The 13,715-nt window shown below is 49.5% G+C and overlaps 7 protein-coding genes across 7 annotated transcripts; 4 read left to right on the forward strand and 3 right to left on the reverse strand.

The window, feature by feature from the left end:
• Positions 1-894: 894 nt before the first annotated feature.
• On the forward strand, positions 895-1,950 carry N7525_003656 (sterol desaturase family protein; the record flags this gene model as incomplete). Its single annotated transcript, XM_002558894.1, has 1 exon — positions 895-1,950. One exon carries the CDS (start codon positions 895-897, stop codon positions 1,948-1,950), a length of 1,056 nt encoding a protein of 351 aa, XP_002558940.1.
• Positions 1,951-2,157: 207 nt separating this feature from the next.
• Positions 2,158-3,171, reverse strand: N7525_003657 (uncharacterized protein; the record flags this gene model as incomplete). The annotated part of the gene is made up of 2 exons (XM_002558893.1): positions 2,158-2,979; positions 3,103-3,171. The coding sequence occupies 2 exons, from the start codon at positions 3,169-3,171 to the stop codon at positions 2,158-2,160; spliced, it is 891 nt and encodes a 296-aa protein (XP_002558939.1).
• A 628-nt stretch (positions 3,172-3,799) lies between these two features.
• Positions 3,800-4,378, reverse strand: N7525_003658 (putative GPI anchored protein; the record flags this gene model as incomplete). Its single annotated transcript, XM_061212778.1, has 3 exons — positions 3,800-3,974; positions 4,102-4,184; positions 4,235-4,378. 3 exons carry the CDS (start codon positions 4,376-4,378, stop codon positions 3,800-3,802), a joined length of 402 nt encoding a protein of 133 aa, XP_061069799.1.
• A 1,137-nt stretch (positions 4,379-5,515) lies between these two features.
• N7525_003659 (uncharacterized protein) lies at positions 5,516-6,594 on the forward strand (the record flags this gene model as incomplete). Its single annotated transcript, XM_002558891.2, has 4 exons — positions 5,516-5,646; positions 5,700-6,032; positions 6,101-6,244; positions 6,459-6,594. 4 exons carry the CDS (start codon positions 5,516-5,518, stop codon positions 6,592-6,594), a joined length of 744 nt encoding a protein of 247 aa, XP_002558937.2.
• A 1,458-nt stretch (positions 6,595-8,052) lies between these two features.
• Positions 8,053-9,868, forward strand: N7525_003660 (serine hydroxymethyltransferase; the record flags this gene model as incomplete). Its single annotated transcript, XM_002558890.1, has 5 exons — positions 8,053-8,205; positions 8,264-8,320; positions 8,379-8,472; positions 8,532-8,669; positions 8,724-9,868. The coding sequence occupies 5 exons, from the start codon at positions 8,053-8,055 to the stop codon at positions 9,866-9,868; spliced, it is 1,587 nt and encodes a 528-aa protein (XP_002558936.1).
• A 519-nt stretch (positions 9,869-10,387) lies between these two features.
• N7525_003661 (aminoglycoside phosphotransferase family protein) lies at positions 10,388-11,470 on the reverse strand (the record flags this gene model as incomplete). Its single annotated transcript, XM_061212779.1, has 4 exons — positions 10,388-10,740; positions 10,795-10,950; positions 11,049-11,212; positions 11,298-11,470. 4 exons carry the CDS (start codon positions 11,468-11,470, stop codon positions 10,388-10,390), a joined length of 846 nt encoding a protein of 281 aa, XP_061069800.1.
• Positions 11,471-11,994: 524 nt separating this feature from the next.
• On the forward strand, positions 11,995-13,339 carry N7525_003662 (MOSC domain protein; the record flags this gene model as incomplete). Its single annotated transcript, XM_002558888.2, has 3 exons — positions 11,995-12,009; positions 12,065-13,256; positions 13,317-13,339. The coding sequence occupies 3 exons, from the start codon at positions 11,995-11,997 to the stop codon at positions 13,337-13,339; spliced, it is 1,230 nt and encodes a 409-aa protein (XP_002558934.2).
• Positions 13,340-13,715: the final 376 nt, after the last annotated feature.

Consider the following 13,715-nt stretch of genomic DNA (forward strand, 5'->3'; position numbering starts at 1 on the left):
GAAGATACTAGAATACTAGGATAATGGAATAAGCTAAGTGAGTTCTGAAATAGGGCCTATCCGTAAGATTGAGCTATACTGTAGACTTGTCGGGAGGGCCATGTGGTGACAGGCTTGAGTCTTTTTCTCCAAATCGTTCCCAGATCTTAGTTTTGTGCCATTCAATACTACAGACCGGTTCGATCTTTTATTGAGTAGGTGCAATTCCGTCCCCATCAAGCTGAGTATATCTTTCGGTTTCACTAGAGTCTTCGCTCGGCTCTTCTCAATGTATTCATCACCCGAGGTTACTATCTTTAGCTGAAGCGTCATCAACAAAGTAGTTATAAATGGGTCCCTGCTGTACATACCAAATATGTCAGATTGTATACACCATTCCTACACCATCATCCGCCGGTTTATCAGCTATTAGTGTGTACTTGTAGAACCTTACAGCACTACTCGTGGTTCTAGTGTCCCACAATGGGGTATCGGTTAAATGAGATCAGCACAAGCTAAGTACGAACGTGAACAATTGACCAAGTGATGAAAATTTGATCTTCTCCCCGGAATCATCAGGGACTTCCCCGCCTTCTCCGTAGGTATCCGGGGGACCGAGGCAGACGACTCAATCACAGGTCCTGATGCCCTCCCCGCGCTATGAGATCACAGCCTCTCGCATTCCATTCTTTTTTGGGATTCCCCAACACTTCGATCTGTCGTGTTTAATTTGTTCAGAAAATTATAGAGTTCTAGCAACGTCTCCTGTTTGAGGGTTGTATATGTCGATCATAACATCACATGTGCGGCTATACCAGACAACCTTGAACGGACCCATGTATATAACAATTTATAGACCTGGTTATAACCTTCAATATCACATCTTCTACCGGTGAAATTCAAGACTAAGCAATAATGTCCACCCAGACGACCACCACGCGCAATCCGGCAGACTCCATGGTGTCTACCTGGCGCCATGACCGATCCCAATGGAACACCTACCACTGGATGATTGAACTCCTTGGCTTACATCTCATTGATTTTGACGCGGAGGTTCCAATCTTCTCCAAGAAAGATAAAATACCCGCCATAAGAGAGTGGACGGTCCACTTATGGATTCTACTACACGCCGCAATCCCACTTGCAATACACCACGCCTACACAATCTACACTGGGCAGAACATGCATCTCATCGGCGCTTTTGCATTGTACTCTAGTGCATTCAAGCTGAACGGCATTCACGAGATGCACATCATGCGCCGCCTAGGCCAAGTCTATGGCTTCTTGGATGGCGACAAGCATCCTCGGGATGAGATCCCTGATGTTGGCGTGGGCAAGGTGATACGGGAGCTGATATCCACCTCAACGCTGCGTATGGTGATGGCAATATTTCTTACCTACCGGCCGGGGGAGACACCGACATCACTGGAATGGAAGTGGCTTCCCTTGGAGATTGGCTTGTACAGTATCACGGTGGACTTCTGGTTTTACTGGTATCACCGCATGATGCACTCGGTGGGCCCTTTGTGGAAGTTCCACCGTAGACACCATCTGACGAAACATCCCAATCCTTTGCTCTCTGCGTACGCCGACCACGAGCAGGAATTCATGGATATTACGGGTATTCCGCTTCTTGCATACACTACGTTGAAGATCATTGGGTTGCCCATGGGGTTTTATGGATGGTGGATTTGTTTTCAGTATATTGCCTTCTCGGAGTTCATTGGTCATAGTGGGCTACGACTTCATGGTGGTGCACCCTCTACTGTGAATTGGCTGCTGGAAATTTTTGATGCTGAGTTGGTGATTGAAGATCATGATCTACATCACCGCTATGGATGGAGGAAGAGCCATAACTATGGCAAGCAGACACGTCTTTGGGATAGCATTTTTGGAACCTGCCATGAGCGCATCGAAAGCGTGAAAGAGAATGTTGATTACACAAATCGGGTGACAATGCCTCTTCTTTGAAGTGTGAATGTGGAAATGAGTTATGTTGATATGAGATATGACATTGGTACATGAGATGTGATTAAATAACTAACAGCCTGGCTGGCAACACTATCCCATTAGGACATTAATACAGTCAATGGAGAGAAAGCTAAGAAACACCAAAGATAAAAGTATTGCAATGTGTGTAGTAAGCTATCGTAGTTAGGCAAAAGTGGACATCCCCATCTATTCATCCCCAGAGAAGCCGCTGAACTCATCAGAGCTGGAGGGTTCATCAGTGCCGCTCACAAAGAGTGCTTTATCATCATTGTCGCTCAGTTCCAACGGATCCTCAGGACCATCACCCTTGAGTGCACCATGGGACTCTTCAGCTTCAAAATGATGTTCACCAAGACCCTCAAAACCATCACTCGGCCCCCTCATATCCAGCATCAACCTGATCCCACACATGATGTCTCCAATGCGGGTAGTGATGTCATGCAGCTCATCGTACAACTGACGCGCCAGCCAAGTCTCACATTTGCCCCCATACTGGTTCCAGATGCGCTGGTTGTACTGCGAGCCCGCGCGCAAGACCGGGGTGTACGGAGTGGGAACTTGGGGATGTTCGGGCAGACATTCGGAGACTGGCTCGTATGAGGTCTCCCTCTCGTCGCACGGGTAGTCGAAATCCACGTCGCGGGGGAAGACGAACTCTGAAGGCGGAAGGTCTGCGAGCCCAAATGGGTTCGTGTTGGTAAAGACATTGTCATTCACGGCCTTCTGCTCCGACGCCGGCTTGGGCGGGAGTTCGAGCCGAGCGGGCTCGGAAGATGTACACTGCTGCATCTCACGCGACATGGCAGACTTGGTTGCACTGTTGTCTCTCTTGGATTCCTTGGGCGAGCGCTTGTGGGAAGTCTCGGAGGTCTTGGAGTGGATCGACCCTGGGGATATGGTCTCCATTGAGGAACTCATCCTCAGACGCTTGGCCCTAGATCCATCCCTCTTGCGCTTTTTAGTCGCAGGGGTCGCAATCGACTCAGGAGAGTCAGCATCGAAGAACTCCTACAGCGCATAGGTATGTCAGCATATTTGGTATCATCTAGATTCCAGGGATAGGGATCCAATGTGGATAGTATCAAGGCTATTGAACTGATGGTGTAAGTGATGTGAACCGCGACACCAGACCTGTTGAGCATGGGTGGGATCTTTGAGGCGGGTTGAAGCCTGAACATTTTCCTTTGGAATAGCCGACATCGTTATGGTCAGACTGTGAATGAAACTCGGATACTATTGGCAGAGCGGATGCTGGGAGGTGCAGCGATAGATAGTGGTGATGAATCGTTGTGCAGATAGAGTATTGGCATCAATTTATAGATGCGCATGGCTGAGAACGACAAATGAGAATGACAAACAAGGTCTGACACACATTCCGATACCAAATTTGATATAGTATCGGATGCATGTGCTAATCAAGATGGCGAGGTATGAAGATGATAGTGATAGTTGTGACGTCGAATGGATAGAAGTTCACTATCTATAGATAGCTCTACATTGAGACGATTACAAGCAGAATTTCAGGCCCAGTGCAAGCAAAATAAGTAGAAAGTAAGAGATCATTCTTGATCGAAGTTAGATAAATAAAAAGCGTTATGTCCAGGAGAATAATGCGCAAAACCAACAAAAATATGTGCTCCACAAGAAAGGCAAACATGAAAAGTAAAACCCAAGAGGGCTCATTATGTATTATCTAGGACGTAGACAAGACATATACCAGAAGAAGAACCCACAGCCGTAAACACCCAATAGCACCGCGCGGGTATCAAAGCGATAACACCAGTCACGGTGCTAACTCTTCATGATACCATTGACACACTCAACTGATTTACAGCAGGAGGGCAACGGCACCGAAGACGGCAGCCAGACCGGCACCAGCACCGGTAGCGGCGTTGATGGCACCGGCATTGAAGGCGGGCTGGGAGGGGGTGGCAGCGCTGGAGGGAGCACTGGGCACGCCAGTGGAGCCGGCGCTGGGGACCAGAGGGGTGGAGGTGGCGACGCTGGGGACGACGGGGATGAGGGGGAACGCTGCTGCTAGCCACGGGGGTGGAGACAGCGGGGGTGGAAGAGCTAAGGAAAGTGTTAGATGGGATTAATTGGTCGTGTTGGATATAGAGGAATGCTTACCAGGAGTTGCACTCAGTCACGGTGGAGGTCACAAGGGGACGAGTGACGGTGTAGGGACCGTGGCTCATGGTGATGTAGCCGGGCTGGGATGATATTAGTATATGTCGCAGACTTGTTGGCAAGATAAACATACGGTGGAGATGCTGTAGGTCTTGCTTCCGTGCACAACGGAGGTGGCCTCAGGGCAGTAGGTGGTGTACTCGGTGACAGTCTCGGTGACAACACCGGCCATGGCACCAGCGGCACCGAGGGTGAGAGCGGCAATAGAGAAACGCATTGTGATGGAGTGGATAGAGTTGGTTGGAATTCCAAGAATGTTCAGATAGAAGGTAAAAGAGTGACAGGGATTCAAAAGAATGTAATCGGTTGAAAACCGGGGATTTAGAGAATGTAAGTGGTGGGTGAAGAGAGAGAGAGAGAAAAGAAGGGGGGGCAGGAGAAGTTTATAACCAATGTTATTACGGAGTAACTAAAAAATTAATTAAATGAGATTCAGGTACCCGGTGCCACTCAGGCACCGCCCATGGAAAAGGGGCAGAGACAGGAGTGTGGCAATAAGAAGAAGGGAAAAAATAAACAATTAAGGTAAATTGGGGTAACCGAGAAAGGTACTTAATTACACAGCCAATTTATTATGGAGATCAAAGTCACTTCCTCCCTAGCGTCCTCCTCACCTTAAGCGCACGCTCTCAGGAACCGGTTCGAAGTGCGTATCCCGGGGGATCCTTTCCCATTTGGGCACTGGTGGGCTGCTAGGGTTGGGCCAATTTCTCTGGGCACTGGCGATTGCAGTTCTAGGTGCTTGGATCGGCTTATTATTCTATGGAATTTTTGTATCTTTTATACAAATTTAGAATCTTTTATCTCTTATGGTTAATTTCATCTCAAAATATTGTCCATGGCATATGAACATATAAAATTAAGAAACATTCAACTCTTAAATCAGACGTTTTTGACGAGGCTCAACTACTTCCAATCGTGCTTCTGCAAGAATCCCCACGTTCTATCTGCAATATTGTACTTCGTATAAGTTATCTGGTTCAAATGGACCTCGGGAGAATTGAAATTTTCATTCAAACCGCTTGCAAGATGGAGTACGGCATCAGTTAATCGACTTATCGACATATGTATGTTTGTACCAGCAGATATATATCCGAATAAAATCCCTTACAGTCAGACTTCTCTACTCCCAGGTAAAGTCGAAAATGCATCTCCTAGATCTGCCAGTTGACGTTATCCACCTCAATTTCCGGGCCATACTTGACCAATGGGGTCTCTACAGTCTCTCCTTGCAAGACCCACACTTCAGCCCTGATCCATGGGAATACATTTTTTCCCTACACTTGTGGTCTCTCAACTCCTTTGTCCAGACATACAGAGCGCTATACCTGCTCCTAAACCTCATCCTCTATCAATGAGATGCCGAATTTTACTCCAACCGCGCCCTGAGTTTGGCGGCGGAAAGTGGCAACATAGCAACTGCGCGACTCGCACTCAAAGTGAGGCTCACGGACGAAACATACCACAAAATATGAGTACTTATATGTGGCTACATTGCAAAATCAACCAGCCATCGCGCACCTGTTACTGGAACATAGTATTGATCCGAACCGGGTTGCGTACTGGAACACTGAGGCGGAAACCTGTAGGTCTTGGAACGGTCCCAGCATCGATCTGCTCGAGGAAGCCATATATGTAGGCTCTGAGCCAATCCTCAGCTTATTGCTCGATCATAGGGCGGTCACCAACCGTCGAGTATTCGAGTCAATGCTAAGACAAGTTGCGCGAAAAGGACACCTCGGTATCGCCAAACTTCTTGTGGAGAGTGGCTGTGGTCTTGAATCGATCGAGCTCGCCGAAGAGTATCTCGCCCTACTCGCAGCAGTCAACGCTGGGCATCCCGATATTGTTCGGTTCCTCTTGAAAAATGAGTTCGCCTTGATATACACCTGCCACGTCGGCTATTCACCGCCGTCCACTGCGACCCAGAGATAGCCAGGATGCTCCTTCTTCATGGAGCGAATCCATCTCCCGAGGAACCGCCTGGTACCAATTTCGTCGCTCCGGGGCTTGCCGTCACTCTGGAGAACTACGCGGTGGCGCAGCTCCTCCGTGAATTCATTGACCTTGCGGAGATTATTAGGTTAGGAGGTCGGAACCAAGAATGGCTTATGCTGACCGCCGCGGCCTGTGCATGGGATGATATGCTACGAAAAGTCCTAGACAAGAGCTGTCTAATGGACACAAGAGTAGACAGTCTAGACGCTTTCTATTCAACCACAACCTCCGACCTCGCACTAGAGAATCTGCCGGCTATATCTCTCGCGGCCGGCTGAGGTGACTATAACACTGTGCAGCTACTCCTTTCCTATGATGCAAGCTGCAAACCCGCCTCGAAATACGAAGAACCCTTTCCACTTCTCCAAGGCAGAAGATATCCGGATATACCACGACAAAATAAATGCACAGCAGGTCACCGACATCCTTGTCTAGGTCATGCCATCGTCCTATGCATGTTTTCCACTGTTTAAGCTTCTACTGGACAAAGTTTTGTTGAATCCTCAATCTGCTGGCCGAAATCGAAACATACTGTGGATGGAGATACCCATGTGTCCGCCACAGGCATACAGTGAACCGAACGAATCGCCTCTAGAGAAGTCACCTCTTGATCACCTACTCGTAGGGAGAGGTTGCACCAGGCCCGGGAGGCGTTTTCGCTCAGGTCTTGTTGTAGGTGGAGAACCTCTCGGAGTGTCTGCTTACTTTGGGACTCCATTTGCAATAGCTTCAAAAGGAGGGTATCTCAATATTGTTTGGCTTATGCCGAGAGACTATCCCGCAGGAGGAGCCCTACTTAAAACTCCGCGCGATTCTTGTGGCCAAACCACAAGATACCGATGTCACTAATCAACTTGCCGCATACTACACCAAGCGGAGCGAACCTTTACAGAAGGTGAGATAGGAGGGGGAAACCACCTGGTTATTTATTCATGGCTATGAATCTTAATCTGGGAGGATATATGTGATGGCCAACTGTACCGCGAGTATGAGTTAGACTGAATGACAATGTGATGAGCAATGTAAGATGGAATACAAAATGAGGGTGAACAAGGTCAATACAGTATTATTCTTACCATAGTCCACTCAATAGTGGGTTGGTGATCTTTCAGTGCAACGGTTTATCCCTACAATAGTACTCCGTACCTCATACTCCATACATACACGGCTTACATCGGTAAGGTCTTTCGCAAGGTGGGATTGTGCATCAACACCGTGATGCTTACTGGACAATGTAGTTGTTGTCATCACGTATCACGTCGTGGAGTGCGAGGATGGAGTACGTATATGAGGATAATGCGGGACAAGAACACCGAAGGACCAGATAAATTTCAAGACTAATAGTAGCAACTAGATATTGTGAAATTAACTGTACTCGAGTGTCACTTAGAGCATGCGATAACCGTATGTCCTCGTTGTACTGGAGTGTCGACAATGCGACGGTGGAACTGTTGCCACGAAAGGGTTCAATGGGGATAAGGATCTCAGACCATTGAACCAACACAACAATTCCAATCCGATGGTACTGACCCCTAGAAGGATGGTTAAGGGGCGTGGGACCTTTCAGCAGCGCCCGTCCAGCGCCAGCTAGACCGAAGTCCAGCCGTCACCGACGAGTGCTGACACAGATAAGAACGCCGTTTCTTCATCTTGGATTTAGTTGTGTGAAGAAGAAAAGAAGGAAAAATTTTTGCCGAGCGAAGATAAACCAACAGCTGGCGCACGGACCAGGCGGAGAGCTCGAACGGGAATAGTGCATTTTTCCCGCTTTCCGCGGGCAACGGAAAGGTGCCAGTGCTCGTCCGACTAGCATCAGTCGTTTAAAAGCCGTTGCTTTCCTATCGGTCAAGTACATAATACCCTGCTTGAGAATTGACCTTCTTCAGCTTCATCATGTATTTGTCTCGCTGTGGTAGGTCTGCTGCTCGCTTGCTCCCCCTTGGGAGCTCCCGGGCAGCCGTTGTCTCCGCTCGCGCCTCTATCGTGCCCAGATTAGCCCCCCAATCGCGGGGAGTAGCGACATCCACCCGTGATACGCAACACAAGGTTGGTGGCCGGAATCGATTCAATGGCAATCGGAGCATGCAGACTGACCATTCAATAGTTGCTCGCAGCCTCTCTGGAGGAGTCCGACCCCACCGTTTGGAACATTCTGCAGAAGGTGCGTCATCGCTGATAGAGCTCACCAATTGACCGACCAACTGCTAAACCCACTCCAGGAGAAACAACGTCAAAAGCACTTCATTAACCTGATCCCTTCCGAGAATTTCACATCGCAAGCTGTTCTCGATGCCCTAGGCAGTGTTATGCAAAGTATGTACTCTGGGTGACGACCTCTACTTGCCCGACAGACCATTCTAACCGTAATCCAGACAAATATTCTGAGGGATACCCCGGTGCCCGGTACTATGGAGGAAACGAACACATTGATGCCTCCGAGCGGTTGTGCCAGCAGCGTGCCCTAGAGACCTTCCGTCTGAACCCGGAGGAATGGGGAGTGAACGTTCAACGTATGATACACTCGACGTGATACAATGATATATGCGAAGGCTAACCCACTCCAGCTCTGTCTGGCTCACCCGCTAACCTCATGGCCTACTCCGCCCTCCTCAACACCCACGACCGCATCATGGGCTTGGACCTTCCTCACGGTGGCCACCTGTCCCACGGTTATCAGACTCCTACCAAGAAGATTTCCGCTATCTCCAAATACTTCGAGACCTTCCCTTACCGCCTCGACGAGTCAACTGGTCTGATTGACTACGACGCGTTGGAGAAGTCGGCCACCCTATACAGGCCTAAGCTGATTATCGCGGGTACCTCGGCCTATAGTCGCCTGATTGACTACCCGCGTATGCGCGCGATCGCTGACTCCGTGGGTGCCTACTTGCTGGCCGATATGGCCCATATCTCGGGTCTTGTGGCTGCCGATGTGCTCCCATCTCCCTTCCCCTACTCAGATGTCGTGACCACCACCACCCATAAGTCTCTGCGTGGCCCGCGTGGCGCTATGATCTTCTACCGTAAGGGCGTGCGTAGCACAGACAAGAAGGGCAACCCCGTCATGTACGATCTCGAGAACCCAATCAACGCATCCGTCTTCCCCGGCCACCAGGGTGGCCCTCACAACCACACTATCACTGCGCTATCCGTGGCCCTCAAGCAGGCTCAGTCGCCCGACTTCGAGGCCTACCAGAAGACAGTACTCCGCAACGCATCTGCTCTGGCCGGCCGTCTAGGTGACTCCACCAGCAACGGTGGACTCGGCTACAACATTGTGTCCGGTGGCACCGACAACCACCTGGTGCTAGTGGACCTTAAAAACCGCGGTGTGGACGGTGCTCGTGTTGAGCGCGTTCTCGAGCTGTGTGGTGTCGCCAGCAACAAGAACACCGTTCCCGGTGACAAGTCTGCCCTCAAGCCCGGCGGTCTGCGTCTAGGAACCCCAGCCATGACTTCCCGTGGCTTCCAGCCCGAGGACTTCACCCGCGTCGCCGATATCGTCGACCGTGCGGTCACCATCACCCAGAAGCTGGACAAGGCTGCCCGCGAGTCGGCTCAGTCCCGCGGTGTCAAGAACCCCAATACTGTCAAGGCGTTCTTGGACTACGTGGGTGAGGGTGAGGAGATCTCGGAGATTGTTGTGCTCCGCCAAGAAGTCGAGGACTGGGTTGGTACCTTCAGCTTGCCGTGGGCTGATGACCAGTAGACGTTTTCTTTTTTAGTTTGATTCCCTCTGTATATTCCCTCGCATGATTTCGAAATGAATATGATTGAAGCCTCTTATTTAAGATTAGCAATGAACAAGGCCTCTGTAACGAACCAGTTGTGGTCCTGATTGACAAACACCAATGACCAGACTTGGGAGAGCTGACCTTCCATCATATACCACCATGCTTGATCCTTGCGGTCTAGGACTAGTTGAGCCCCACAATACGTTCACGGTTCCAAACCGCCAGGTTGAACAGTCATTCCATTCTACGGCCGATGAAAGGTACTGGTTGTTCTTTCTCAGCCTTTGGTCACGAGGGACATCGTATGTAATTGACAGGAGCAGAGGCTACAGGGCATGGAAGTGACAGCCATGCATTAGCGAGTTAATGGTCGGCGCCACAGCCAGCGCTTTCTTAGCGCCTGGTGGAATTGCCAACAGTTGGGGGATGGATGGGTTGGATCAAGCTATCGGTGGGAAGACTGAATCATATTTTCAGCGATAGCAAGATCTTTGTCACCATAAGGCTTCGGCCACGAACGAATGGACAGCGTATTCATTATAATACGGTTCCAAAGCTTTCGTCAAGTAATCGACCCAGTCGTTCTGCCACCTCCAGACGTAGAGTGCTTTTGCAAACTCCCAGTATTCTGGATACCAACCACTCAATTCCCAATCGATAATACCAGTGATACTCCCACCTCGCACCATGATGTTTTGCGGACGCAAATCCGCATGAGTAAAACAAACACTGTGCCTTTTCTGGGAGAGCATGCCCGCAAGGAAACTTCTGATGTGTCGCTTTGGGAAGTTTGCCTGATATGCGTCGAGGATTGTTTCGTTGAATGTCTCCTCTGATTCAAAGGGACCTTAGACAATAAATCAGAAATTGGTCCTTATAGCGTCAATGCAAGGGGGAGAACCTTTAACGTGGAAGTTGTCAAAAGTCTGGTCCCTGACAGGTCCTTTGTTGACAGACCCAATGTAGGGCTCGCTTCTGATCTCACGGAGCTCGTCCATATATGTCTTTAGCTCATTCACAATATTGGTCTTCGTCAGTTCATCGTATGAGTCCCAAGCTAAGTCGAGAGTTTGACCCCAACAAGACTCATAAATATGTAGGTGTCAAAAAGGCTCCCATAGTCATCGATGTCTCTGTTGAGTGGACCATAAGTACAATACGCGAAAACCTTCGGAATAGGAGTCGCTTTCGTGTGCTCTGCCACAAAAATCATGCTCTGCGCTTCGGTGATGGTAACATGTGGCCCATATTTCACGACCATATCGGGAGATAGTCTCAGTACTGTGACACCACCCGGGTTCAGCATATTGCATTTTTCGCTGGCTCGATCGTTAATAGTCTCTGGAACAGGTGGGGAGAAGCCTGCAGCGGAATAAAGGACGTCCCATCGAGGATGGCAAGTACCGTCCTGAAGTTCCGCGGAGTCCATAGTTCGCGAAAGACCTAGCGAAAACAGGAAGTCCCGAAGGGAATTGGATGACGTGAAGAAGACCCAGGATCCAGTTACGACAGGATCCGAAACGCGAGACGGTCGAGGCAGGGCTCAACGTTCTGCGCACGTCTACCCAGTCAGTCATGTGGTCTGAAGATAAGTGGGGAGATTTCCTCAATGGTTAACCTTGAGTAGGGAGACTTCGGGTCTTCTGAATGAGACAAGAAGAGTCTTTGCAAGAGCAATGTATCTTGTAAAGACTTTAGAATGTTGTCGACAGGTTGAACGACGGGGATACGATGTCAGCAAGGCGATAGACAGCTCCCGCACGTGATTCGGGTCGAGATATCCGCTGACCAAACTAGTAGCGTTCGCGGAGCGAGGGCCACCTGGAGAATTACTTTCTCGCGGCACAATATTGATGAGTGGCGAGGGATGGAAGCTGGTCTTAAAGTGACCTTTGCGTACCGTTTGTAGGCAAAATATACAAATTCGGGTAATAAATGGGCAGATTTACTCCGCAAACTCTAATTCACGGAAATGGGGACGATGTCATCATTTTCTTTCCCCGAGATCGGCCTGCCAAAGTGATTTTCATAACCGTAGATCGCATCGAGGTACGATATACTGCTCTCTTTTCATCTACAGTAGAGACTTCCACCTGCAATCATGAAAGTCAGCCAGGTACGAACACGGAATTGCGACGAAGACGGGAAACAGAATACTAACCCACCGTCAGCTCTATGTTTACCCGGTTAAATCCCTCCGACCAACAACAACCACAGAGGGTATCCTAACTACACGCGGCTTTCGATATGACCGCCACTTCATGCTCCTCAAAGTCATCCCAGTCGAGGATGGCTCCGGCACCACAACCCTAAAGAACATGCATGTCCCGCACTTCCCAGAGATGGCCCTCTTTCGCACAGACATCGAGTATCCGGAGACAGAAAAGGACAGTGGGAAATTGATTATCACATACCACCCTCCAGCAGAGTCAGCTACCAGACCCCGCGAAACCAATCGACTGGAAATCCCACTCCAGCCCGACCCAAAAGCCCTCAACCCTCTCAAAATCGTAATGCACCAGAGCCCAACAACAGGATACAACATGGGCGCAGAGTACAACAACTGGTTCAGCGCTCGCTTCGGATACCCCGTAGTCCTAGCCTACCTTGGCCCGCATTCGAGAGAGGTGCTTGGCACACTCGCGCCAGCAAAGAAAGACAAAAAGACACCGCTGCGTACAATATGCGAAAGCCTAACAAGCCCCGACAGGAAATGGGAACGTGTCCTCCCAATTCTCATTGTAGCATCCGCAATCAACATACTCCTTCATGGTGGTACAATCATCCGCGACGGGATAACCCCCCAAACAGCTCGCAGTCTCTCACCCACCATTTTCACGGCGAGTGCGGTAGTGTTGGTGCTGGTGCTATATTACTTTTACACTGTGCACGCACAGCATGAGGACCGCATTACGTTTGCGGACTGCGCGCCTTATCTGGTTATCTCCGAGACATCCGTTGATAATGTCTCAGCGCGGCTGCCGGACGGGGAAGAGATGGACCGCACGAAGTTCCGGCCTAATATTGTTGTTTCGGGGGCTGGGGAGGCTTTTGAAGAGGACTTTTGGGGTGCGCTGACCGTGAACGCTGGATTGGAGCGTGGGTCAAGTAGGCTGTTGCTGACGGGGAATTGTGTACGCTGTCAGAGCCTTAATGTTGATTATGAGACTGGGAAGATGGGGACTGGTGAGTCTGGTGCTGTGCTTAAGAAGTTGATGAAGGATCGCAGGGTGGATTCTGGGGCGAAGTATAGCCCTGTCTTTGGTAGATATGCTTTCTTGGAGCCGAAGGGTGAGGGAATTAGCCTGAGGGTTGGGGATGAGGTTATGGTTTCTGAGAAAGGAACTAAGAGGTCTATTTTTGGTGAGTGTTTCTCCTTCTTTCCGGCGAATTGTGGGAGCGAATGCTAATTGGGTTCTTTAGACTGGCCTGGCATGACGAATTGAAAGTAACAATGTAGATACCTAGGTGTATTTTACTTTTGGTTGCACATCAATATGGACATCTCGGTATCTGTACATAGATATCAGGAGAATTGACGTCATATTGGAGGTTGGAATTAAATATAAGTTCTAGGACGAACCTTTTCACAGACGAACAATTTTAGGTGACTTGACAAACCCTTGACATGAAGCGAATACAGATAGTTATTCTTCCTCCTACAACATATACATCGAACCGCATCGTAGCTGAAATCTGAGTGAGAAGCATAAGAAAGCAACTTAATTGGGGGATAAACACACAGCCACAATTACATCATAACAAGACACCGCCACCGGTTGCCCCGAATGGTCACCTGACCTTTTTTGACCCATGGAAAAG

This window comes from Penicillium rubens, assembly GCF_028828025.1.
Source record: "Penicillium rubens strain IBT 27055 chromosome Unknown utg000002l_segment0_segment0, whole genome shotgun sequence".
Taxonomy (NCBI): Eukaryota; Fungi; Ascomycota; class Eurotiomycetes; order Eurotiales; family Aspergillaceae; genus Penicillium; species Penicillium rubens.